Source organism: Lissotriton helveticus, chromosome 4_1 (assembly GCF_964261635.1).
Source record: "Lissotriton helveticus chromosome 4_1, aLisHel1.1, whole genome shotgun sequence".
Classification (NCBI taxonomy): domain Eukaryota; kingdom Metazoa; phylum Chordata; class Amphibia; order Caudata; family Salamandridae; genus Lissotriton; species Lissotriton helveticus.
Genome location: NC_136063.1, coordinates 1835422447 through 1835450115, shown reverse-complemented (window position 1 = coordinate 1835450115; position 27669 = coordinate 1835422447). Strand labels below are relative to the sequence as shown.

The following is a 27669-nucleotide window of genomic DNA, read 5'->3' as shown; positions in this document are numbered from 1 at the left end:
CATTTGAGAGGAGGATTGGAGGGCTATCATCAGAGCTCTGTCATTACGTCTCCAACTGTGTATGAGTTCTGCGCACATGCCAACATAATTTGGAGAGTATTTTTAGATATGTTTCCATAGTGGGAGACACCATGCAAAACTTTTTTAAATACTCAATAATATATTTCAAATGCATTCAATAGGAAATCTCCATGGCTGGAAATGTTTAAAAAACACAAATGCAAATTATAGCATTTATTTGTTGCATGTTTTATAGTTTGCAAATGAAGCGGCAGGGCCTGTATGCTCGGGATCTGTTCTAGAACCGCAAGTTAATGGCACTCTTTCTGAGCATAAAAGCGTGGTGGGGAGAGAAGTTGATAACAATGTCATTCAATTAAATTGCAGTTTCTCTAGACCCAAAGTAGCCACAGACAATCAAGTAAGGTTAATTGATATATTACAAAACCAAAAATAACTTGACATACAGATACTTCAAAACGAGGGTGTAGAAAAACATTGAATCCAACTTAAAGCCACATTTGTGAATACAGTTGGGTCAAAACAATATGCGCAAAACAATTAATTCATTCAAGAAATAGGATGTGGAGAATCAAAAAGCACGAGTTCAAATTCCTCTGCATTGAGGGTAGATGGAAATAAAGCATTAATCTATCCCTACACTAACCTGACATCCCTACTTAAGCATTCTTCAGGGCAGGATAGGTAAAGGTGTCAGCATGTGGAGTCTACCTTAGAAGTCTCTCCACTGCCCTAGTGGCCTAAATACATCAGAGTTACGTTATTACATTACAAGGTCCTAACACTTAGGTTAACACAACTATATGCGGATGAATTCTACACATGTGATTATAATGCACCCCTACAAATAAACTTTGCGCTACATCACCAATTTTGGGATGGTTTCTTTTGTAGTAACAATATACTAGTGAAGAATCAACTAGATACCAGGAAGCAAAGTTATTATATGCAGCTAGGTACCAGTATATAAAAGGATTTCTGAATTGGGAATTTGTGGATTTTAATAGTTTCAATGCTAGCTAAAAACACGATTTTGCCAAATTTGAAATCAAAATGAAAAAAGTGTCTCATTTTGTGGTTACAGAATTTCCCAAAACTGGCCTAATAGGACTCTTTACTATAAATATTGTAACAGTATGGGTAAGTTTCATGATATGTGGGATGATTTTTGGAAAACATCATGGAAATATATATACAAAAAGTGTTATGCTAGTGGTTGCCACAAATGCTTTGTGTGTCTAAGGTTGTGTCTCTACATAGACCCAGTTATTTGTTAAGCAATTGGGTGCTGTATGGAATGACATTGTCATTAGATATTCTGTTGTTAATAATGCATGAACCATAATCAAAGAAATGAATAAAAACACAAACATACTCATCTGTGTATGTTCCCTTGATATATAATGACCTCCGTACAGACACTTGCTTTCCCTTCCCCTAGGTTCAAATGTAGACCTGTAGAAATCCTACTGTACTGATATGTCTTCCGCTTTATAAGGTACATCTAAGTTCAAATTATGTACATGAGCATCTTTATGAATGGGGCCTATTTGTGTTTATTAGAAAATGTGAAAAATGCGTATGGGATCATCAAGAAACTGGAGATGTTCTTCAGGCAGAAGTGTTCTTCCCATAAAAAGTAAATACAATGGACACCTTCCTAGACAGCAGTATAGTCAAAGCAAACTTTGAGTATGCTAACGCCTTTAGGTACAAAACACACTAACAAGATTCAAAAAGGCATGGAGAAAAGAAACAATGTTGCTGTACTGAGACACTGAAGTACTGGCTGCATTTAATTGCATTTAATGGCAAGAGTAACAAAACAATACTATCTGTAGGTTAAGATACAGTAAGGATACACAAGCGGATAAACACAGGTATACTAAAACCTCAATTTTTCATGCATGCCATTTATCAAGCATTATAACCTTCACTATAGCCCATTTCCCCTTGGGATCAGTAGTCTCTCTAGTACTGACACTTTAGTTGATTTTTTAAATATAATAGGTACCCCTTTAACGCAGCAGGGCTGATTAGTACAAACATAGGTGTACACCCATTTTGTGTCTTCATTATCTCTTCCCACACCACCTTCAATAAGTGAGTTTCCTGGAGAATTATGATTTCACTATCCACCATTCTTAAGTATTCAAGTTTTTTGAGGGAGGGGGTGGAGAACATGGTGGGCGGCTGAAGAGATGCGGTCGGGAGCGCCCTAGCTCTCTAGGGAGCAAAACATTTAATCCCTTGTGAGATCTACATAAAAATCCTCGATCTAGGGTATAGCTCAAAACGTACCTGAGGAGCTTGGAGCACCCTCACGTGGGAGTGGGCACAGGCAGGAACTCACCGTGAACGCCAGGAGAAACAGCTGGAACAACTCAGGCTCGGCTGCAGTGTGTGGGCAGAAGCGGCAGCGGTGTTCCGCTGGAGTTGGCCAGCTAAAGCTCAAGTTTCACCCCAGGAACCACTCTGCCTGCCGATACACAGAAAAATCCAATATTAGTGTTGTTAGTTAAGACACAGAGTGGGAAATAGGGGTCTGTAGAACAGAGTTTTGGATCAACTTCTTTTTTATGATGAGACACCCCTGGAGGATCAAGGATAAAAATCACTCCTTCTCTGCACTCCTTCCCTATAGTCCAAGTTAAGCACCACTCCCTTACTACACCTTCCAGTACTTAGCAGATGGGTGATTTAAATAGCATAAAACAGTTTCAGGTATGCAGATGAATGACCAAGTTCTGTAGTGGGGGCGCTCATGGTCAGCAACATATACCCATCTTTGATATTAGAAGAAGCAAATGCCTCACTGTCATCAAAGAGGCAGAAATCACAAATTGAGTAGCAAAGCAATTTACAACAATCCCAAGGACAAGTGGAGCAGTCAGCTATAGAAAAACTGATAGAATCCCTAAACGCAGAGATGAGGGTGACCTCTGCAACATTTGAAAAAATCAAGTAAAACTAGAGGGGATAGGTGAAGCATTGGAGCTAAAAATAAATACCTTAATGGAATGGGTATCGGTAGTGGAAGCCTTCTTAGATGAGTTGAGTAGAAGAAATACATTTTTTAAAAACAAATGAGAAAGACCTGAGAGATAAAATCGAGACACTCGTAAATAACGCAAGAAGGAACAATCTAAGAATTTTGAATGTCCCAGTGGGTTTGGAAGGGGAGAATGTTAAGGATTTTGTGATTAACCTATTGAAAAAGTATATTCCCTAGTTGGAGCCTGGGTTGTTAGAAGAAGACATACAAAGAGTACATCGAGATCCATTTAAAAAAGGAAGGATGAGAAAAAATGCACGAAGAATCTTAGTTACATTTAAATCTTATGTTCTAAACAATACCATCTTAAATCAAGCTCTTAAAGCAGGTAGCCACACTAAAGGAGAATGGACTTTTCATATTTGTTCAGATATTTCAAGGGCTACACAGCATCGGCAATGAGAATTAGGGACGCACATCCATAACTTAGGTCACTGGAAACGACAGCCCAGATGTGCATTGGGGCCTCCCTAAGGAGTATGTGGAGAATTAAATGTATAATATAAGAGACCCGAAAGAGGTGGGAACTTTCATAGAACAAGAGGTGGGAAATTTCATAGAACAAATCAAAGCTCAGCAAAGGGATACATCCTTTGATTTACCCTGTGAAGATTGGGAGGGTTCTCCAAGGGAGGGAGGGAGAGGAGGGGGGTACACAGGATACTACTTATGATAATTCTGCAGTGGGTGGGGGAGCATACGGGAAAAAAGAAAAAAAAGGTTTTTCCCCCAATGTGGAAAATCAGGACGAACAGGGCCCCTGGAAGGTATGGAGAATAAGTGGGGTCAATAGAGCCAGCATACTAACGAGAGAGGACAAGATCAGCAAAACAGATGTTGGTTAAGATACTGAGGGGCATATTATCAAGAAGCAGCGATAACATTATCGCCACTTTAGCGGCAGAAAACTGCCACTAAAGTGATGATAATGGGCTTGATAATACGCCCTTGTGAATTCCCAAAGAAGCCCATGTTCTGGTGTGAACATGGGCTTCTATGGGAATTCTCTATGGAGTATTATCAAGCCCATTATCGCCGCTTTAGCAGCAGTTTTCTGCCGCTAAAGCAGCGATAATGTTAACGCCGTGCTTGATAATATGCCCCTAACATGGCATGTGAACAGCCTTAGAGTCAGAAGCAGAAGGCAGACTAATAGCATGTTGTTTATGAATGGTTACATTGGGCAGCAGACGTCTGGTATTTATAGAACAGAAAGCACATAGTGCTTAGATCCCTTTAAAACTCACATCATTGACACCCTAAATAGAGGCCTGAATGTTCATTACCTTCCTTTCACCAGTCTTTACATCTATAGGAGTGTTTGTTCCATGTTCCTAATTGCTGGGTCTCCCCCAAAACCACTGCCTCCACTCCAAAGGCACCCATAGCATCTAGTGTTTACCAGTGGTCTCCTATTCAACCCTCCAACTCTTAGCTGCACAATAAGCATTTTGGCACCCACTGGCACCACTCATATTGGAAGCCTTGGTCTGAAATGAATGCGTTGCAGGCACCCACAGATCCAACAATTGGTCGCTGGGAACTGCCGGTTCCAAGGGACAAGGCTTCCTTTGTTCAGTCCCTCCTCATGCATATATTGGTGGGAAGTTGCTCTGAATTTAGGGTCCTGCTATTGGACTTGAAGTTCCTGTTAGCCAACATAGCTTTCATGGCAGCCATTTCTTCTGAACACTGGCTGCATGGTATTTTCTCCTTGCTTTGGCTTGCTTTGATCTGGTCCTTAATTTTTTACAGGCATGATGTTTCTTCAACTTTGCTCTGGATTTCTTCCCAAAGAACTCTCTATTTCCACTTCACATAGGATTGACATTCATCTCTGTTTTGCCTTCCCTCTACTCAGCAAAGGAAGTAAAATTGCACTCCTTGGAAGTGCATAGGTTGCAATATATTTGTTTTTCCAGAAATGCATCCTTCCTTCTGATTGATACTCTTTCAATCACCTTTGGCATCAGTGGTGCAGGCTGACATCCCATTAGAATAACACTGAGTCATTGGATAGGGTTGGCTTCTGTGTCTGTCCTTCTAGAACCTCTCCCAGTTCTGTCTACTTCTTTGGCACCTTTCAGGAGGCTAGTCAATCAACCAATCAATCTCTTTTTGTAGAGTACGGCTTGTCATCAGTGAGAGTATCCAGGAGCTAGGTCGCTGTGCTCAGTCAAAAACCCAGGTCTTGAGTCTCTTCCTGAAGGTGTGCTTAGGTAATCTTTAATGCTGCCACCTGGGTGCTACGACTCACCTTTTACAAGCTGCAGGTGGGTGAGTATCTCTCAAAAAATTTCGTTCCCATATTATGGCCTTGTTTGACTGTAAATGTTTTCTGGTCTTAAAATGCAATGAGGTGCTGCAGTATTTCCCTTCTCTGTCCCTTTTCCCCCAAAATCTATGTAGCTGAGGTAATACCTTAGTTATTTATCAATAATATTTTTTAAGCCAACGGCTAGGCTTTCCCGTGACATTTATGGCTACCCGTAATGTCTGACCGGTTGAAATCAACAAAAGCCATCAGGGGGCTTTATAATGATCAATTCGGAAATTAGGGATGGCTTTTCCAAGCTGAAGTCCCAGGTGAACTTTCTCTCCAAGACAGCAACACATACTATATTTAACCTTCATGGTTTGGGGTTTGACAACATTAGCAGCCATCCAAGAATCACTGATACCCAGAAAAGATCTGACATAGTAGGGTACACAGTACTTTCAAAGTTCCTGTCCCAGCAATTCCACGTGAACATTAAATAGAACTGTTTAGAAACAAACAGCATCACCATCATCCTCACAGACACGCTGGTTTGTGGTTCTCAGTGCCAATATTGGGAACTGTATCTTGTTTAGTGTCTTATAATCCCCAAATTATTTTAATTTTTAAATTCTCACTAGAATTTCTTCAACAATTAATGCCATTGACTGCTAGGTTTACATTTCATAGCAAATGAGTCAACATAATTGGAATATTACATTTTGCAAGGTATCATACCTTATATATTCTGTGTCAATATAAAACAAATGTTTTATTTGCAAAGTAATTTTTCAAAGTTTAGCCTCCTTAAAATGGAAGGAAGTTAATGTTCCCTACCTGAGAATATGAGGGTCAGATCTTAAAGCACAATATGGTGTTCCACTTTGTTGGTTTGGAGGAAATGTAATCCTAAAAACAAATTTCCACAATGAATAAAAGTCTAGGAATAGCACTGCAAAATCACTGTTGCTGGTGACATGAAAATATCAATAACATAATACCATATTGGAAAAGGTGAGCTACTAAAACATTGCCAGTTTTTAGTTCTACCTTTGGAAGAAAAAAACAGCAGTTTAGCTGTTAAAAAGTGTTTAATCTTATAATACAGTCCAAATAAAAATGTTAGGGGAAGAGAAGTTAGTGTGAGGATTGACTTAATTTGGAAAAAACAACTACAAAATTAAAATGGCAGGCTAGAGGGGTTCCCTTTATTCAATTCCGAAAAATTAGAATGATAAAAAGTAATTTAAAACTTTGACGTTGAGTATATTGATGCTTTTGCATTTGATATAGACACACAAAACAAATTTCCTATAAATCATCATTATAAGAGACATTCATTATGAAATTAATTCCCAGTAGTGCAGTTCTTAAACACATTTATAAGCCAGATTGACCCTAACCACTACTAACTGCTTTTTGGTGTGGTTAATTTCACACTAAAGATCCTACTTTTGTTCTTCCTGTCTGAAGAGAACATAAAAGAGCATGGCACCAAGGATTCAAGTTGTTTGAGGAAAGGTTAGTGGTGTGACAAAAAAATTATAAGGAATAAAATACCCTTTTCCATAACTTTAAAGTATATTGCAAGTGTTAGACCTATCAACCCTAGGGTGGTCTTCCCCAAACTTTTTGCCTTAAGGCTCCCATCATTGCTGATACCATTTTTGTTGGCCTTAGGAGTCTGTGCACTATACCACTGCTAACTAGTACTAAAGTTTTCGTGCTGTCCCCTTTAAATGTGTTAAACTTGGCTTGCACTAAATTGGCACATTTAAGTAACTTGCAAGCCCCTAGTAAAATGGTGGCCAACGTACCCAGGGCCCATAAATTAAATGGTACTAGTGGGCCTGCAGCACTGCGTGCGCCTCCCACTTAAGTAACCCTTTAAACACTTCTCAGGCCTGCTATTGCAGCCTTTATGTACAGTTTCAAACTGCCATTTCGACCTGGCAAAATTAACCTTTTGCCAGGCCTAAACCCTCCTTTTTACTACATATAAGCCACCCCTAAGATAGGCCCCAAACAGATCACAGTCAATGATGCAGTGTATTTAAAACGTGGGCCATGTTCTTTTACTTGTACATGCCCTGTTAGTGGAAAAACTCTTACATTTGTTTTTCACTGTGGCAAGGCCTGCCTCTCCCATTGGGTTATGTTATCACATTTAATATGTGATAATTTTCAATTGGGAGCAGGTCAGAATATCGATTTTGGCCTCTAAAGAATTGTAATTTAAAACCCAGACTTTAAGTCACAATTCTACAAATGTCACTTAGAAAATTGCCATTTTCTTGTCCCAACCATTTGGTGCCTGCAGTCTGTATCCTGTTACCTGGGTGACATGTCTAGGTGTAGCTGACAGTTGGTCTTTGTGTAATACTCCCAGACAGTGAGACAAAGGGTGAATTGGTGGTGGCAGGATGGGCCATCTCTGATTTAGTAGGGACTCCTGTCACCTACCAAGCTTGCGCATCACAAAGATTCTGCTTCAACACATTCACAAATGGTTTCACACTAGTCTTTTGTGCCCCCAGACAAGCTGGGGCCAGGACATGAAGGCAGAACATTCCAGACCCTTCTGTAAGTGGTGGACTCTAAATGCTTCTCCCATTTCAAAGTGGGCGCCAGGTTTAAGTAGTGTACCTTCAGACCCAAGTCTTTAGTACACATCTCGACCTGTGGAAGACTCAGAAGAAGGACAGCTGTGTTCCTGCAAGAAGGACTGTCCTGCTGCTCTTCTGCTGTCATCTCCTTTAGGATAGCCCTGTCATGTATACTCCATTTTACATACATTATCCCATCCACACGACTATAACAATTCTAAACAGGTGACCTTTTACCTAATAGCTTGCTCCTGTCTCTTCGACACCAGCCTCTCAATCTTCTATCTGAATCCCTGTACCTGTCGTACATAAACATGTCCCCATGTACTCCAGATTTATTCTGAATATGGGTCACCACTTTTTTCATCCTTCATGCCAGCTGTGCATGATCATACTTGTTTAGAAAAGCAAAGGTGATTGTTTACAAAACATTCAAGAATGTTTTAAAAATATATAAATTCTAGAAAAAACCCTGGAGTGACCATATTAGTATAAAAGACAAATTAGAGGAGAATTCCTTCTAAGCTGAGGCGGGGGTCCTGCATGCTGAATCTCTCACAAGCATCAGTCTAACATCCCTTGCGGGTTGTCATACTCGATACAGAGATGAGGCTCTTCGTTCTAAAAAATCAGATGAGGGCTCTGGTTCATCCCTAGGGGTTTCTTGGCTGCCCAAAAAAACGCCTACACATCCAGGTTAGGCTAGGTACATTTTAGAAAATTACTTAGGGTGCACATTTTAGGAATATGCAAGTGCTACTGTTTTCATCTGGACTATTTCTGTTCATTTTATTACCACTATGGTATAAATGTATCAACTATTTACTATATTAGTACTATCAATCTCTTTTGTATGCTTCTGTCTCTTGATTGTTGCAGCACATTTGTTTCACACAAGGCTGTCGCTAGACCAATAAATTCTTATTGAAACGCCCTAATCGCCATCCTGTGTATTTTCTGAGAGAAAACACGCACGAGTGGTGACCAGCCTTGCTCCAGCTGAAGCGGTCGCTCCCCCCTTGGCTCCTGGTATCGTACTCCCCACTGCTGCTCATACTGTGTGCTTTGCTTTGTACCTGTTTCATTCTACTAGCGCCTTGATCCGTTTTTGTAGCGCTTCGTTGTGCATTTGCTTTGTGCTACATTTAACTAGCGCTTGGTCCGATTTTGTAGCGCTCCGTTGTGACGTGTGCCTGCTCACCTCACAGCGCTTCTCTTTGCCTCTGCTCACATCGCTCTTCATTCTATCTGCGCCTGTGCCCCCTGGTATTATTATTCTGCCTTGATTGTGCCCATAGCATTTTTTACTTCGTGCCCCCAATCTCGGAGCGTTGTTTTGATTGCTGCCATTTTGTGTTGCCTCCAGCACGTCCCTCCCCCCCCCGCTACCGCCTCCCAGCTGCCCCTCCCTCCCACTGATATCAGGAACGTCCCGTCCGGCCTCTTACTGTGACCAGCCTTGCTCCAGCTGAAGCGGTCGCTCCCCCCTTGGCTCCTGGTATCGTACTCCCCACTGCTGCTCATACTGTGTGCTTTGCTTTGTACCTGTTTCATTCTACTAGCGCCTTGATCCGTTTTTGTAGCGCTTCGTTGTGCATTTGCTTTGTGCTACATTTAACTAGCGCTTGGTCCGATTTTGTAGCGCTCTGTTGTGAGGTGTGCCTGCTCACCTCACAGCGCTTCTCTTTGCCTCTGCTCGCATCGCTCTGCATTCTATCTGCGCCTGTGCCCCCTGGTATTATTATTGTGCCTTGATTGTGCCCATAGCATTTTTTACTTCGTGCCCCCAATCTCGGAGCGTTGTTTTGATTGCTGCCATTTTGTGTTGCCTCCAGCACGTCCCTCCCCCCCCGCTACCGCCTCCCAGCTGCCCCTCCCTCACCCCTCCCCCTCCACCATCCATATATGACAGATGCTCCCGCGCGCAGCGTTCACGCGCAGCGGTCGCGCCCCATGCGAGCCGAAGGTGCGCCAAAGGTAAGCCCGTCTACGCCCGTCCACGCCTGGACCGCGCCCAGCGCCAGACCCCCTGGCCCTCGCCAACCCACCGCCACCCGCATCACTCACGATGCCTCCACCCTCTCAGCACTTAACCCCGGCCGACTCCCTAACTGCGCCCAAGCAGCACCAGGACACACCCATGGACCCTTCACCTGCCACTCCTGCAAATTCACCTGCATCAAGACCCACACCAAATCCACAAACACCAAACAGAGATCCGACACCAACCACCTTAAATGCATCCTTCTCAACACCCGCTCAGTTCACAAACACGCCATCGACCTTTGGAATCTACTCAACACCATTTCTCCGGACATTGCCTTCCTAACAGAAACCTGGATGAATGCCTCATCAGCTCCAGACATCACCATAGCCATCCCGGACGGCTACAAGATCATCCGTAAGGACCGCACCAACCAAACAGGAGGAGGCATCGCCATCATCCACAAGAACACCATCCGCGTCTCAACCAGCTCAGAAGACAACCTCGCTATCGCCGAACACCTTCACTTCCAGATCCACACTGACCCAAAGACCACACTCAGAGGCACCCTCCTCTACAGGCCACCAGGACCCCGTACAAAATTCAGCGAAGACATCACTGACTTCATCACCCCCCACGCCCTCCCCTCGAAAGAATACATTCTGGAAAAGAGCAACGACAGTAACACTACCACCCTTCTGGACAATCTCTCCATTCTCGGACTCAAACAACTTGTTAACACCCCCACACACCACCCAGGACACACACTCGACCCTATCTTCACCTCCAGCAAGCACATCTCCTTTACTCACACCACACCCCTCCACTGGACGGACCACAGTTGCATCCACTTCATTTACAATAAGACCACGATCCACAACCACCCTCAACCAACTCTGCGAAGAAATTGGAACAAAATTACAATCAACCAAATCTCCACATCGCTTCTTCAAAAACCTCCTGCCTATTCAATGAACCCTAACCAAGCCGCCACCAACCTCACACAATGGTTAACCCAAACCGCCGACAAACTAGCACCCTTGAAAAAACATCAAATCAAGCAAGGAAGCAAGAACGCCCCCTGGTTCAACGATGACCTCAAGAAATCCAAGAAGCTCTGTCGTTCCCTTGAGAAAACTTGGAAAAAAGACCCAAACACTATCACCCAAGCCGCCTTCAAAAACGCCACCCGCAAATACCACCAACGCATCCGAACAGCCAAGAAATCAGCACTCAAAGACCGACTAGACAACAATGCCCATAACAGCAAGGAACTTTTCAACATCATCAAAGAATTCATCAACCCCACCGCCAGCTCCAACGACATCACCCCCTCTCAAGTCCTCTGCGACTCCCTCGCCTCATTCTTCCATGACAAAATCGCCGATATTCATAACAGCTTTGACAACCAACCCGTAAACCAGTCCACCCCACTCACCTCCGAACCTGCACCTCCTCCAAATAACCTTCTCGACTGGAACTCAATCTCCACAGAAGACACCATTCGCCTGATGAACTCCATCCACTCAGGATCCCTTACTGACCCATGCCCCCATCTCATCTTCAACAAAGCAGACTCCATTATCGCACCCCATCTCCGAGACGTCATCAACTGCTCCCTCAACTCCGCCACATTCCCAGAAAGCTGGAAACACGCCGAACTCAGCGCCCTTCTGAAAAAACCCACAGCCGACCCTACCGATCTCAAAAACTACCGCCCCATCTCGCTCCTCCCATTCCCGGCCAAAGTCATCGAGAAAGCCATCAACAATCAGCTCGCCGCCTTCCTCGAAACCAACAAATCCCTCGACTGCTCACAGTCCGGCTTCCGAGCCAATCACAGCACCGAAACCGCCCTCATCGCAGCAACAGACGACATTCGAACACTTCTAGACAACGGGGACACAGTCGCCCTCATCCTCCTTGGCCTCTCTGCAGCCTTCGACACAGTCTGTCACAGTACCCTTATACAACGCCTCAGAAACATCGGAATTCAAGGAAAAGCATTGGAATGGATCATCTCGTTCCTCGCAGGAAGAACTCAGAGAGTCCGCCTCCCCCCTTTTAAGTCAGAGGCCACCGAAGTCATCTGCGGCATCCCACAAGGATCATTACTCAGTCCCACCCTCTTCAACGTCTACATGAGCCCCCTCGCAGCCATCGCACGTCAACACAACCTCAACATCATCTCCTACGCTGATGACACTCAGCTGATCCTCTCACTCACCAAAGACCCAATCACCGCCAAAACCAACCTACATGAAGGGATGAAAGAAGTAGCCGAGTGGATGAAGCACAGCCGTCTGAAACTGAACTCTGACAAAACGGAAGTCCTCATCTTAGGTGCATCCCCTTCCGCCTGGGACGACTCTTGGTGGCCTACGGCCCTAAGAAAAGCTCCCATACCGACGGACCACGCACGGAACCTGGGCATCATCCTGGACTCCTCACTCTCGATGACCAGACAAGTCAACGCCGTCTCATCATCATGCTTCAACATCCTACGCATGCTCAAAAAAACATTTCGCTGGATCCCCACCGAAACAAGAAAAACGGTCACCCACGCACTGGTTACAAGCCGTCTGGACTACGGAAACACCCTTTACGCCGGTACCACCGCAAAACTGCAGAAAAAACTCCAACGCATTCAAAATGCTTCAGCCAGACTCATACTAGACATCCCCCGCACAGACCTCATCTCCGTTCACCTGAAAGACCTTCACTGGCTCCCCGTCAACAAGAGGATAACGCTCCGCCTCCTCACCCACGCACACAAAGCCCTATACGAACTTGGTCCTGATTGTCTCAACACGCGCCTTTCCTTCTACACCCCCACCCGCCAGCTGCGTTCGTCCAACCAAGCCCTCGCCGTTATCCCGCGCATCCACAAAGCCACCATGGGGGGAAGATCCTTCTCCTACTTAGCGGCCAAAACCTGGAATTCCCTTCCCATCCACCTCCGCCTTACTCATAACCACCTAGCCTTCAGAAAACAGCTTAAAACCTGGATATTCGATAAGTAAACCTCCCCCCTTCCTCAAGCGCCTTGAGACCCCCTGGGTATGTAGTGCGCTATATAAATTCTGACTTGACTTGACTTGACGAGTGTCTGAGCGAACCATACTATACTGTTTTCCACGATCCCTGAGGAATCAGGGTTTTCATGTCCAGTGGTTGCCAGAGACTATATACACTACTGTAGAATATAGGGTGGTGGTAGTGGCACTGTAGAGTTATCTGGTCTAAAGGCTTACAGATCCTGTGGGGGTGTCCGCAAGTGGTTGGGACACCAAGCCCTCAGTTTGGGTCATCCAAAACATGCAGGTCCTGGGATACTCCTAGGAACTACACAACACTGCACTGCTTCCTGAGTGAGAAGGACTGGACCTGCACTTTGAACCCTGGACCACCAGAGTGATTACAAGGGCTAGTTGGCTGGCCTCCTGATCAGAGCCTCAGGGACAGAAAAGTCTCCAGCTATCTTGAACTTTGCACCTGGACACTGCTAAGGTTAGTACTAACCTCCCAAGTAATACCCCTCAAGTGCTGGACCCTTGGAAGTGGGGCTAAAGGTGCTTTGCCAGCCCAGTTGTGGTCACATCAGAACTGATGTAGCGCGATGCAAACCAGGTGCAGTTCCTCTCAGTGCCTCAATGGAACCAAAGCAGCACAACACAGGCTCAATGAAAGCCAGCATCGCAGACCTCACAGCTCATTGGAACCGCTGCTCCCTGATGCGCCTTTGATGTAGACCTCTCATTGCTTCTTGGGACCACTGGTGTATGGCTTAACACTCCCAACTAGGATTTAAGGTGCATTCTTCAGTAGGACTAACTTGGACCCTGTATTCAGCCTGGTGATTTTAGATTTATGATTTTAAAAGCTAAAAGGAAAATAATAAGTCATTTGGACAGAGAAGTGGCTTTACAGTCCATACTGTCATTCAAACGTAGCACACAAACATTTACTAAAGTGTTTTCACTGTCACCACTGATGTCATGCCTACATATGAAAAGTAATGTGATTAGAATGAACTCTTTTAAAAGTGCCTGTATGTTAATATTAGAACTCTGGAATGTTCAAAGCTATATTGAAGACAATGGAGTAGCTCCGGGTTTTTAATGGCTTGTATAACCCCGGAGCTCCAACATTCCAATATGTTCTTCATATTTCTCCTTTTTTCAATTTAGAATAGTCTAGCCTCAGTAGGTGAAATGGTCTAATAATCAGGCTGAACTGGTTGTTAAAGGCCCTCGCTCTCCTTATGGGCCTCTCCTGCTGATCAGTCTAAGACTCATGTTCAGGGGATTTAACAACCGTTATATCCCTCAGCAGTGGACTAATTACTCTATATCAGTTACTTCTGCAGGTACTCTGGCAACTCTGTTCATAAACGATGCAAGCACTGCGAAGTAAATTACTCACACGTAAATTTACTTTGTGAAATGATAAAGCACGAATTGCTTACTTTAATTTGAATAAATGTATAAATAACCTTTTGTGACTTAGACCCTAAAAATTAATTGAGGTTTTATTCTAGTAGGAGAATAACCCTGTCCACTGCTAGTATTAAAGGTAGTATACATACAGAATGATTTGAACTTGTGTGAATGACTGTAAACTTATAGAATTGAATAACACTGAGGGAACTTGAAAGGGGCACTTAATATGCTTCACAAATAACCCTATCATCGCCTTGACGGTTAACATTACTTATTTAAGTGATTACAAGGGAACAATGAGCCTGATGTATTTACTCATCGGCCGATCTAGTATGTCCATTCACCTGCTTACTTGTTACAAAATCTGCAAATGGTCTCATCTTTCACTTTGCCTATTCAGCAACATTGCATTTCTGTGTGGCTACCAGGATCAATGGGACTATGTTCTATTGTTATATCAAAGACTCACATAATAATCTCAAGCCGAAAATTCTGACTAAAGCAGTGCTCTTCTGTTGATAAATGGCTACGTCTTGTACTTTATTTATTGTAATTAGGAAAGAGAACATCTTGTTCCCCTAACCCTATTGCCCAACAACATATACAAGATTCATATGTGAGTCACAAGTGATGTAATACATCCATTGTTTGATAGCCATTTTGGACTCTTCTCAAACAGCTTTTTATCCCTCAATAGATCTGAAGCTGGATCATATAAAGCCAGCTCTGAGGGTCTCTTAAAACGCCTGGTCTGGGACATCGTTTTTGAGTCAATATTTTGTAAAGGGTAGAGCTGCACAAGTGATATGTGATTAAACAGCACACTGCAGCAAAACATCAACAGAAGAATGCACTTAAAAAGTTACACAATATCTTGCGCATCCAAGACTACAAAATGCAACACAATTTCACCATAAAACAAGCAATTGCAGCAACAACACAGCAAAACAACCTAACAAAACAACACAAAACAAAAAATAACTAATGCAACTTAAAAATGATACAGCACAACATGATAATCATGCTACAAAATACAAACAAAAAATAGCAATACAATACATCAAACAGCAACAGAAAATAAAAAAGTACACCAACCTAACACAGCAAAACACAGTACAACACAAGAAGAAAAGAAAAAGAGAATACTACAAACACTGGACAGCTATTCATCACAAAACAACATAACACCACTATATAATAACACAGTGATACAACATAACATCCTAATTTTAACTTATGGCAACAACTCAAAACTCGCAAACGCAACACAATAATAACAAAACAACAGATACAAACAATACACACTAACATAACAACACAACATAATTACATGTTTAATGTCTTCTGTTATTGTGTTCTTTTTATTATTATATTGTGTTGTTGTGTTGTGCTGGCATGATTTTGGTGCGCTGTTATTTTGTGCTGTACTGTGGCTGTTTCATTGGTATGTCGCAACGTTTTCCTTCTTTGTTTTGGTATATTTTTGACCTGTGATGCTTTGTGAATATCGATGCCCTGCAGTGCCGCTTTATTTGTGTTTTCCATTGTGTGTTGTATTGTGCCATTATGCTTTGTAATTGTTATGCTGTTGTTTATTGTTGCACTGCCGTTAGGTTCAGTTGCCGGCTGTGCTATTGTATTCTTTTGTTTGTTATGTCATTGTTAGATGTCAACTCCTGTCCATCTTCTATCCATATATACCCGTGCATTTTCTTGTCACATAGTGCCACCATCTTAAATATCCTTTCATGGTGTGGTGGTAACAGATGTTTACACCAAACATTGCAGTATTTTTACCACCAAAGAGATGCAATGGCATTGACCAAAAAATGTGTGATCCTGCCCATGTCTGTCAGTGTTGCAATCAACACTACACATGCTGTCTCTGAAGTGGACAACAACAATCTCTACCTAATGTTTATTTGTATGTTCCCAACATACTAGTAATCTATCATTTTGCGATCATCTGCGATGACACCTTCAACATCTCTCTCCTGTTCGGCCGGTAATCAAGTTCTGGTCTTCTTTGTCAGCATGCTCTTTAGGACTTATTGATAGGAGACTGGGGTGAGGCAGGAATAGGTCAACTCTTAGAATGGCATAAAAGTTTCCAAGAGACCAGGTGGGCCAGTCTTGCATTCCAAACTCTGCTCATGCGGCCTTGTTTTCCTAAGAATCTAGCATTATTGCAATCATCTGCAGCTATTGCATTTCTAATGCTGTTCATGCGAAGTGGAATCTGAGTTTAGACAATTTGGGTATTTTTCAATTGAAGAGCCTAGATGAGGGAACATTAGATCTAGTGTGGTGTGCATAATAAGTAAGCAGTCTGATTGCATTGATGGTGGGCGGGGATATGGGAGCATTACCATAACTTCTAATTAAGTAGTATTTCATAATGCAAGCATCAATCAAATTGCAAAAGTGTGTCAATTGCAGGAGTGAATCAACTTCTTTAATATTTATGCAATTTACAACCTCCTATTTTGAGACACTGAAATTGTACATTGGAAATTTGTTTGTAAACTACATGATTACAACTTTCTTCTGTGATGCTGTTTCATACCCCCCTCCTATTCTGATATAAATAAATGCATGCATTCCTATTTGTTCAAGTTGACATTTTCTAATTGCTCCTTTTCATGATTTCAGAATTATGGTTTGGAGACAGAAAACCTGAGAACACTATCTCATAAGCTCAATGCCTCCGCCAAAAATCTGCAAAACTTTATAACGGGTAGACGGAGGAGTGGCCACTACGATGGCAGAGCCTCCAGACGACTGCCAAATGATTTCCTTACCTCTGTTGTTGATCTGATTGGTGCTGCCAAGAATTTACTGGCCTGGCTGGACAGGTAAATAGTATTGTTATTTGAATTACCTAGCATGAAAATCTTATTAATGTGTTTTAGCTTGTCTTCTTCTGACCTATTTCACTCCATGTTTATTTTGCATTGACCCTCTCCTTCCATTTTTAAGTCCAGTTCGACAGTGCAGCTTCCTGTGAGATGTGTTAGTGTCAATTCCTTAACATGAACATAGTGTGTGAATTGGCTCCACCCAGAGGAGTATTACTTTCTCATCTCACACTCTTGCTATTTGGTGTCTTTCCGTGTTGCAAGAAGTGTTTGCATTGGAATGCGTGCAGGACTATGGTACTTCTGAAACATATTCTCAATTATCCATTATCAGCCACATTCAGGTCTTTATCTTCCATATGCATTCTAAACAGAAAGCAATCATTTTATGATATTTTCCCTCCAGCACTGGCAAAGAAAATAGGGGAGTTTTTAATGTGATCAACAGCATTTGTGCATACAATGCATGCATACATTTGTTAGGGTGCATTGGTACACTAAGGCCGGATCTTTAGCCTTGCCAATGCTTGTTTCAATGTTTGTCTATCAGGCTACTGCCCAAAACAGTCTTATTAAGTAAAGTGCTTCATCTGGTGATTGGGTAACTTAGTCACTGCACTGACCTAAACTACAAAAACACAAATCAATGTGGGAGGCTCTGAGGGATATCCAAGATTTACACAAGTACATTCTAGATGTATCCTTATTCCTAAGAATTGATCAGGAACATAAATAAATCCAATGGAAATATTGAATGCTAAATAATAAGAAAATATAACATTGTACAGTTCTCGCAAGAATAACACCCATAAGCTGTTATTGCACACACTATGTACCAGTTTCTAGTAGTAAGTAACTAGGTTATAAATCGTGAGGGGTGAAGAGCCCCACTCAAGTAATAAACACAATCCTTTTGAGGGTGAACCAAAAAAGTCACTTGATAAACCTGTGCTTAACTCTCTGGTAGCTTAGCACAAAAGCAGTCAGTGTAAGTTAGAGACAATCTGTAAAGTATTTCTGCAGTACTCAAACAGCAATAACAAGAAAAATAACACAACACAAATCCTAAACCAATTTAGAAAAATAGAGAATATTTTATTAAATAAAATGACATAAAAATAACATCATTCAAATAGGTATACCTGGAGATATGACTTTTTAAAGTGTCCAGTAGGATTAGCGCTATAAAGCACCTGGTGGGGGTGGACAAGGTCAAAGTCAAAAGTCAAGTTTAACTGTGATAGATGTGGATTGGATGCAAGCACCAGATTCATCGCAATGGAGAGTTTACCTTCTAATTGGAGAACTTCTGGTTGGCGGTCAGGCTGCAGGCAGGGTCTAAAGAGGGGCTTGTCGCTGGCAGGTTGCTGAAGTCTCAAGCCTCAGTCAGTACTTGCGTTGGCAGTGCAATTGTTGTCCATGCAAAGAGCTGGTCGACAGTCAAAACTTTGCACTGGAGGGAAGCGCAGGGCTGTTAATGTTGACATAAAGGACTCTGGTTGGGAAAGTCTGGGGTCTGTATTTGGGAAGCTCTTTCTGGCAGTCAGATATGGTTCCAGCACTGACATTTGTGATGTAGCTCGTGATGAGACCGGACAGAGTTCATTTTGATAAAAAGAGCCCAAGGCCTCTGGTTTTTCACCTGGAGTCCAGTTCTTGCTGTTTTGGTGTTGTATGCATATACTCTAACACCAGCCAAGAGTGGAGGACCTGGGGGGCACCTCTCGGGTTAGGGTTCACTAAAGCAGGGGTAAGCAGCCGCGTTTAGGCAGGTACAGCTCGTATTGGTCAGCTAGGCAGGTGCAGAGAATGGCCTCTAGAAGCTTGTTGTGTCCCTGTAACTCAAACAGGAGGTCAGCCAACTGAATTGTGGCATCATTGTTTGTGTCAGATTCAGGCTGGACTGTTCCCATTGGGCGCAGGGTCAAGACTGATTTGCATATGGCTGGGTCCAAACTGGAAGGGCCCAGATCTCTGTACTGGGGTGAATGTATGACATTGTTCTGCATTTTGCATTCTGTCTATCAATTGTTCTTTTTGCAATTGTGTCCGAATCAAGGCAACATGGTCCAGTCTTCCTTCAGGCTTCAGACAACAGTGCTGTCCTTCTGAATCTCCACAGATCCAGGAGTGTTCTGGTGAGAGGTTCGGCGGGTGCCGTTTTATACCCAGTGCCCAGCCTGTGTGTGGGGGACACCCCATTTATCTAACCTTAAACTGGTTCTGGCCAGTTCTTCCCTTTCCCCTGCATTTGGATTCTGTGTGCCTAGGGAAACATAGGGTAGGCAGACCTAGGATTAGGCTGCATTTGCCAGCAACATGGCTAGCAACGTCTGATGTCAGGGGGTTGGAACTTCCCTCAGGATACCCTTTGAAGCTCAAGAAGGACTGGTAACATCCCTAGGTCATCCTATTCAGGAGAAGAACATCATTCCCCACACCCAAGTCCCTTTAGTCCGTTGTGGAATATATCACAGCACTGGAGAGCCTTTAACAGGCTTGTGACCTTGGACATTGGCAGAAAGGCACATTTGGTTTGGGCACAAAAATGGCAACTTTCTAAAAATGGCATTTTCAAACTAGCAAATTAAAATCTGACTTTACAACTACAGAGCATTTTCAATTAATATTCAAGTGAGTGGATTACATGTAAACCTTAAGTTCACATGTCCTGCTTTTTAACCCCTTCGGTGCTGATGACGGCTCCCAGTCATCACCAGTTACGGTGGGCGTGTGCTGATGATGGCCGGGAGCCGTCATGGCCATGCCCGCGATCGGAATGTGCCACACAGGCGCAAAATTCTGGCCGCAGCCAGGGGGTTAAATGCTATGTACCCTTCTCCATGAGCCTTTTTGAGTCTATCTTAGCGATGGCATATAAGTATTAAAAAGGAAGGTTAGTGCTGGCATAAGGTTTATTTGGCCAGAGCAAAATGGAAGTTTTAAAACTATACACAAACATTGCAGTGGCGGGCAGAAGACTTGTTTTTAAAAGCTACATTAGTGGGAGGCACAATGAGCACTGCAGCCCACTTGCAGTATTTAATTTACAGGCCCTGTACATGTAGTACCATTTATTAGGGACTCATTAGTGATTTAAATGTGCCAATTAGGTGTATACCAATTTTGCCATGTTTAGAAAGTAGAGCACAAGCACTTTAACACTGGTTAACCGGAGTAAAGCTTGCAGAGTTCTAATTCCAACAAAATAGGTACTGAAGGTAAAAATCTGGGGAAATACCACATAAAAGATGGTCATTTTCAACGGTATTCAACCAAGCTGCGAGAAAATCATCTCATCTTAAAAACGAATCATTCTTACTTAAAGGAGACAAACAGTACATAAGTCTGTGTTTACCAGAAAATTCAAAACTCTCTCATTTAGATATTAGGAATTTGATAAAGGTTTGATTATTGAATTTCCCAACCAAACTTTGCTGTGTTAAAATAGAATTACCAAGTACACTGCCAATCTATTTGCATATATTTTCCTGCACTAAATAAATTAATGGGATGTAATTTGTCTCATTACTGGGTGCAAATGAGGTTAATGAAATGAGAAATTAACATAGTACTCCACGCAAACAAATCACTACCACCTTGTTTTCCTGTGATAGTGCCAGTTGTATTACTGTATTCAGAAATTGTTATAGGATGTTTATACCCCAACCCGGTTTCGTTTCTCGGCTTGCGGCCATTTTGTTGTTGTTATTGTGACTCCCTCCCTGGATCTCCGCCCCGCTCCCGTCTCCCAGCTGACCCCCCCTCCCACTGATACTGTCGGCTGCTCTGCCGCTTGTTGCGCTGTGACCACCCTGACTCCATCAGCTGCGGCCGCTCCTCACGCAGGTCCCTGCCCTACAGGACACCTGGAACCTTAACGCTTCAACGCTACACTGCTATCTGCCACCTGGTATCGTAGCGCTTCAACGCTAGTCTGCTATCTGCCTTTGCTCCCATATTCACTATTGCCCAGATTACAGCTTCGCTAGATTGCCTGATTGCCTACCTTGCTGTGCATAAATATACCATAGCGCTAGTGTACCAAAGTGCGCTTTTAATATCGTTTGTACTGCGCTGTGCTGCCTGTTGAAACTATTGTGCTCGACTGTACCGGTGCCACTTCCATTGACATCGCATTGTTTATACCCCAACCCGGTTTCGTTTCTCGGCTTGCGGCCATTTTGTTGTTGTTATTGTGACTCCCTCCCCGGATCTCCGCCCCGCTCCCGCCCCCCAGCTGACCCTCCCTCGCCCCTCCCCTCCCCTCCCACCATCCACATATGACAGATACCCCCGCGCGCAGCGTTCACGCGCAGCGGTCGCGCCCCATGCGCGCCAAAGGTAAGCCAAAGGTAAGCCCGTCTACGCCCGTCCGCACCTGGACCGCGCCCAGTGCCAGACCCCCTGGACCTCGCAATACCCACTCCACTCGCTTAACATATGACGCCGCTACTCTCCTTGCCCTTAACCCCGGACGCAACCCTCAATGCTGCGTAGCTACCCCAGGACACACCCACGGACCATTCGCCTGCCACTCCTGCAAATACACAAGCATCAGGACCCACACCAAATCCCCCTCCAAAAACAGCTCCGACTCTAACCAACTGAAGTGCATCCTGCTGAACACCCGCTCGGTCCACAGACACTCCATTGAACTCTGGAACCCACTCGACACTACATCGCCGGACGTCGCCTTCCTCACAGAAACCTGGATGAACGCCTCATCAGCGCCCGACATTGCCATTGCCATCCCGGACGCTTACAAGATCATCCGAAAAGACAGCACCAACCAAACAGGAGGAGGCATCGCCATCGTCCACAAGAACACCATCCGAATCACGACCAACTCCGACGACAACCTTGCGACAGCCGAACACCTTCACTTCCAGATCCACACCGACCCCAGGACCACACTCAGAGGCACCCTCATCTACAGACCACCAAGAACCCGCACAGAATTCAACGAAGACATCACTGACTTCATCAGCCCACATGCCCTCACCTCCGAGAACTACATTCTACTGGGAGACCTCAACTTCCACCTGGAAAAGAAAAATGACAGCAACACCACCACCCGCCTGGACAACCTGGCCAATCTCGGACTCAAACAACTGGTTGACGCCCCCACCCACTTAGCCAGACACACGCTCGACCCTATCTTCACCCCCAGCAAACACATCTCCTTCGATCACACCACAGCTCTCCATTGGACGGACCACAGCTGCGTTCACTTCAGCTATAAAAAGACCACGTCCCACGTCCCACCACAACCCTTTCCTCGAAGAAACTGGAATAAAATCACCACCGACCAACTCTTCACAGCGCTTAACAAAAACACCCCCACCATACCATCGGACCCAAACCAAGCTGCCACCAAACTCACACAATGGATCAGCCACAGCGCTGACGAATTAGCGCCCTTGAAAAACCACCAGATCAAACAAGGTAGCAAAAAGGCCCCCTGGTTCAACGATGACCTTAAGAAATCCAAGAAACTATGTCGTACCCTCGAGAAAACTTGGAGAAAAAACCCAACCACTAACAACCTGACCACCTTCAAGGACGCCACCCGCAAACACCACCAATTGATCCGATCCACCAAAAAATCAGCATTCAAGGATCGACTCGACAACAACAACCACAACAGCAAGGAATTATTCAATATCGTCAAAGAATTTACCAACCCCACCGCCGGCAACAACGACATCACTCCCTCCCAAGACCTCTGCGACTCTCTATCCTCTTTCTTCCACAACAAAATCGCCGACATTCATAACAGCTTTAATAATCTGCCCGAAGAACATCCCACTCCACCCACCTCCGAACCCAAACAGCACTCTCACAACCTTTACGCCTGGAACCCAATTACAACAGAAGACACCATCCGTTTGATGAACTCCATCCACTCAGGTTCACCAACTGAACCATGCCCCCACCACATCTTCAACAAAGCAGACTCCATCATCGCTCCCCATCTCCGCGATGTCATCAACTGCTCCTTCAACTCCGCTACCTTCCCAGAAATCTGGAAACATGCCGAACTCAGCGCCCTTCTGAAAAAACCCACAGCGGACCCCTCTGAACTCAAGAACTACCGCCCCATCTCACTCCTCCCCTTCCCGGCCAAAGTCATCGAGAAAGCCGTCATCAGTCAGCTCGCCGCCTTCCTTGAATCAAACAACTCACTTGACGTCTCACAGTCCGGCTTCCGAGCCAAACACAGCACCGAAACCGCCCTCATCGCTGCTACTGACGACATCCGAACGCTACTGGATAACGGAGAGACAGTTGCCCTCATCCTACTTGATCTCTCCGCCGCCTTCGACACAGTCTGCCATAACACCCTCATACAACGCCTCAGCAACGTCGGAATACAAGGAAAAGCATTGAACTGGATCATCTCGTTCCTTGCCGGAAGAACCCAGAGAGTCCGCCTCCCCCCTTTTAGATCTGAGGTCACCGAAGTCATCTGCGGCGTACCACAAGGATCATCACTCAGCCCCACCCTCTTCAACGTGTACATGAGTCCCCTCGCATCCATCGCGCGACAACACAGCCTCAACATCATCTCCTACGCTGACGACACCCAGCTAATCCTCTCCCTCACCAAGGACCCTAACACCGCCAAAACCAACCTTCACGAGGGAATGAAAGAAGTAGCCGGATGGATGAAGAACAGCCGTCTAAAACTAAACTCGGACAAAACGGAAGTCCTCATCTTAGGATCATCCCCCTCTGCATGGGACAACTCATGGTGGCCACCAGCTCTGGGCACAGCACCCATACCTACAGATCACGCACGTAACCTGGGCTTCATCCTAGACTCCTCCCTCTCGATGACCAGACAAGTCAACGCCATCTCATCATCATGCTTCAACATCCTACGCTTGCTCAAAAAAAAATTCCGCTGGATCCCCACCGAAACAAGAAAGACAGTCACCCACGCACTAGTCACTAGCCGACTAGACTATGGAAACACCCTTTACGCCGGAACCACAGCCAAACTACAGAAAAAACTCCAACGTATCCATAACGCCTCAGCCAGACTCATACTGGAGATCCCCCGCCAAGCTCACATTTCCGGGCACCTGAAAGAGCTCCACTGGCTTCCCGTCAACAAGAGAATAACGTTCCGTCTCCTCACCCACGCACACAAGGCCCTCTACGACCTAGGACCCGAATGCCTCAACAAACGACTGTCCTTCTACACACCCACCCGCCAACTACGTTCATCCAATCAAGCCCTCGCCGCAATTCCGCGCATCAATAGATCCACCATGGGGGGAAGATCTTTCTCCTACTTAGCGGCCAAAACCTGGAATTCTCTCCCCACTCACCTCCGCCTCACAAAGAACCACCTCTCATTCAGAAAACAGCTGAAAACCTGGCTATTCGATAAGTAACACACCCCCCCCCCCAGCGCCTTGAGACCCTCTGGGTGAGTAGTGCGCTATACAAATCACTGAACTTGAACTTGATGTCAATACGTACTTGGCGGTGTGCTTGCTGGGCTTTGCGATTTACCACTTGGCCCCCAGGGCTGAAAGTAAGTTTGCCCTGTTAATAGCTTATTGATATTATCTTTGTATTCTTCATTCTTCAATGGTAGATTAGAGTAGCTTCAAGACTTACTTTAAAAGAAGTTATACGTTTGAAACTCAGATATTACATGATTCAGGAATCACACACATTACGTTCAATGTCCAGTCAAGGCTAATTTTAGAAAAGCGTTCCTTAACTTAGGGTCCGACGATTCCTTGGGATCCACAATGCCCACTCAAGGGGTTCAGGGATATTCGGACAAAAATATTGAGTAAAAACTAAAGCATCAAGATGCAGAAATAGTGAGTTTTTAATACCATGAACCACAAATAGCGTGATGCAGAAATATTGCTGACAAGGATATCTATTTTATAAGGTAAGTAATATCGAGGTCAAACATATCTATGTTGTAAATATCGTTTACAAAAATATCTATGTTGTTCTTACTAATGATAAAAATATCTAGGTAGTTAATATGTTTTACAAAAATATTGTTGTTAATAATATCTTTTTTAATTATTATTATGTATTTCAGAATATATTTTAATTGTATATGTTATACATTGTTTGTATTATCATAAATGATTTTTAATGAAGTTTATACATTTCCAGTTGTTATTAATTTAATTTGATTGTTTATTGTATTTTTTGGGTCATAGCGGATTGTGAGTTTTGTAGAGGTACACGTCGGAAGTAATTTATTTATTATTAATTAATAATTAAGTTTTAAGCATTATTAATTATTTAATTGATAATTAATTGTAAATAGTGTAATTAATTAATTTTGTAAGTTACGTTTTAGGTGCGGGTTATGAGATTTGTAGCGGTATATGGTGGGAAGTAAACACATTTTAATAAATTAATAATTAAGGCTCTCACTAGGACCGTCCCTCTGACTTTCAAAATATCGGTTGGACCACAGCGGTCAAGGAAATCGTCGGGGCGCAGACACCACCATAGGGATTATGATGTCCAGTTCCCATAGCCTTTTCATGGTGGTGCCACATCTATGGAAAGGATGTCGGAATGGGACTTTGGGGGCCCCTACCAGGACCAATGCCCCCCCGTGAGCCTCCGCTATGTTGCCAGGGGGGCCCATGTGGTGTCCCCTAAACATCCATGCACCATGTGCTAGGCGCCCACTGGCGCGTTGTAAGTTGGGGAATTAAGTCCTCTTAAATCCTGAGGGTCCCTGCGGGCCAACTAGCCCACCAGGTATCTCCAGTTAGCACCACAGAGCTGCGTTGCAGAGCGGTGTAAAAAGGGGCGTGGCCTCAGAACGCCTCTCTGCAACACAGCTCTGTGGCGCTTACTGGAGATACCTGGTGGGCTAGTTGGGCCTCAATAACCCTCAGGATTCAAGCAGACTTAATGCCCCAATTTGCAAAGTGTACCAAATATTGCAACCCCTGGATAGGGGTTGTCCCCTGGTGCACAGCGTGTGAAACAAAGAAATGTACTTGATCAAAACATTTCTTCGTTTCACACGCTGTGCACCAGGGGACAACCCCTATCCAGGGGTTGCAATATTTGGTACATTTCCGTAACACTGTATGGTTTGGACAGTAAGCCTTGTCTGCACGCGACAACTTTCAACCCTTTTCAACCTATGACAACAGGCTGTGCATATCCACAATTTTCAATGTCCAATTTACAAAGTGCCAGGGAGTCTCCTTGAGTCCTGAGGGTGCCAGGGGCCCAACTAGCCCAACATGTACCTCCAGTCAGAGTCACAGAGTTGCGTTGCAGAGTGGTGTAAAAAAAGGGGCATGGCCTTGGACCACCTCTCTGCAACGCAACTCAACACAACACAAAAGGAGCCTTCACCAGCCTTCACCTCCCCCTCCTGCCACTTCACCTGCATTCCCATGAGATTTCGGATCACCTGGACAGCTCTACCCAGGGCCACTGCACCGGACATCTCCATGGCCATCCCCACCTGATATAAGATCATCAGACGAGACCGCTAACACAGGCCAGGGGAAGGAATCACCAGCATCTTGAAGAACACCATCTGCTATACCACCTCCAAGGAACCAAAACCAATTACACATCATCTTCAAGCTGTGATTCACAGCCAATTTCACTCTGTGTGGCACCCTGGTCTACAAAACCCAAGGACCCCGAGCCACCTTCACCAACAACACCCCGGACTTTGTCGCCACACTAGTCATCAACTCCAGAGCCTTCCCGCAACTCCCAACTAGAGGACCTTAACAACCCCAACTCAGTTGCATTGATAGAAAGCCTCGGAAACCTCAGACTCACCCAACACATATCCGACTCCACCCACACCGCCGGACACATATTGGACCCTTTTCTCACCTCACCCAATGAGATCATGATCAACTAACCTACACCCATCCCTTGGTCTGGCCATGTCTTTGTAAACCTCATAATCAACATCCCCCACCACAGGAGACCAACTGCTACAGGTCCTGGCTGCTAATGCTGGAAAAATATTGTAGAAGATGATTAGGCTGTACTCTCTCCAAGAACCACCCACAGCATACCATCAAAAATGTCAGTGAATGGACTGCCGCCTGTGCCAACACCCTAGCCTTTCACAAGCAAAATTAAAGCACAAGAACACAAACTCAGGTCAATTGGTACATGGAAGAACTCAGAATGACTGAGTAGCACTGCAAGCAACTGGAACAGAGGTGGAAACAAGCCAGGAAGACACAAACAAGAACATCTTCAAATCTGCCCTGAGGCGTTACCAGCCTAATCACAGAGAAAACCATCACCATTAGACACTGCCACAATCACCACGTGGGCACCTTGTCACATCCTTGTCTTCAACAAAGGATTCACCCCAATCACCAAAGTACTCACCCTCATGCTTTAGAACTCCATTGACACAGCTACATTCCTGGAAGCACCCAGCGTCCAATGGAC

At 44.4% G+C, this 27669-nt stretch overlaps 1 protein-coding gene across 1 annotated transcript in view; it reads left to right on the top strand.

The window, feature by feature from the left end:
- The window catches only part of LOC144828230 (connector enhancer of kinase suppressor of ras 2-like), a 2060726-nt gene that overhangs the window by 303393 nt on the left and 1729664 nt on the right, over positions 1 to 27669 (top strand). Inside the window, exon 3 of the mRNA XM_078686315.1 lies at positions 17018 to 17220. Within this exon, the coding sequence (XP_078542441.1) occupies positions 17018 to 17220 (203 nt within the window). The remainder of the gene's footprint in view (positions 1 to 17017; positions 17221 to 27669) is intronic.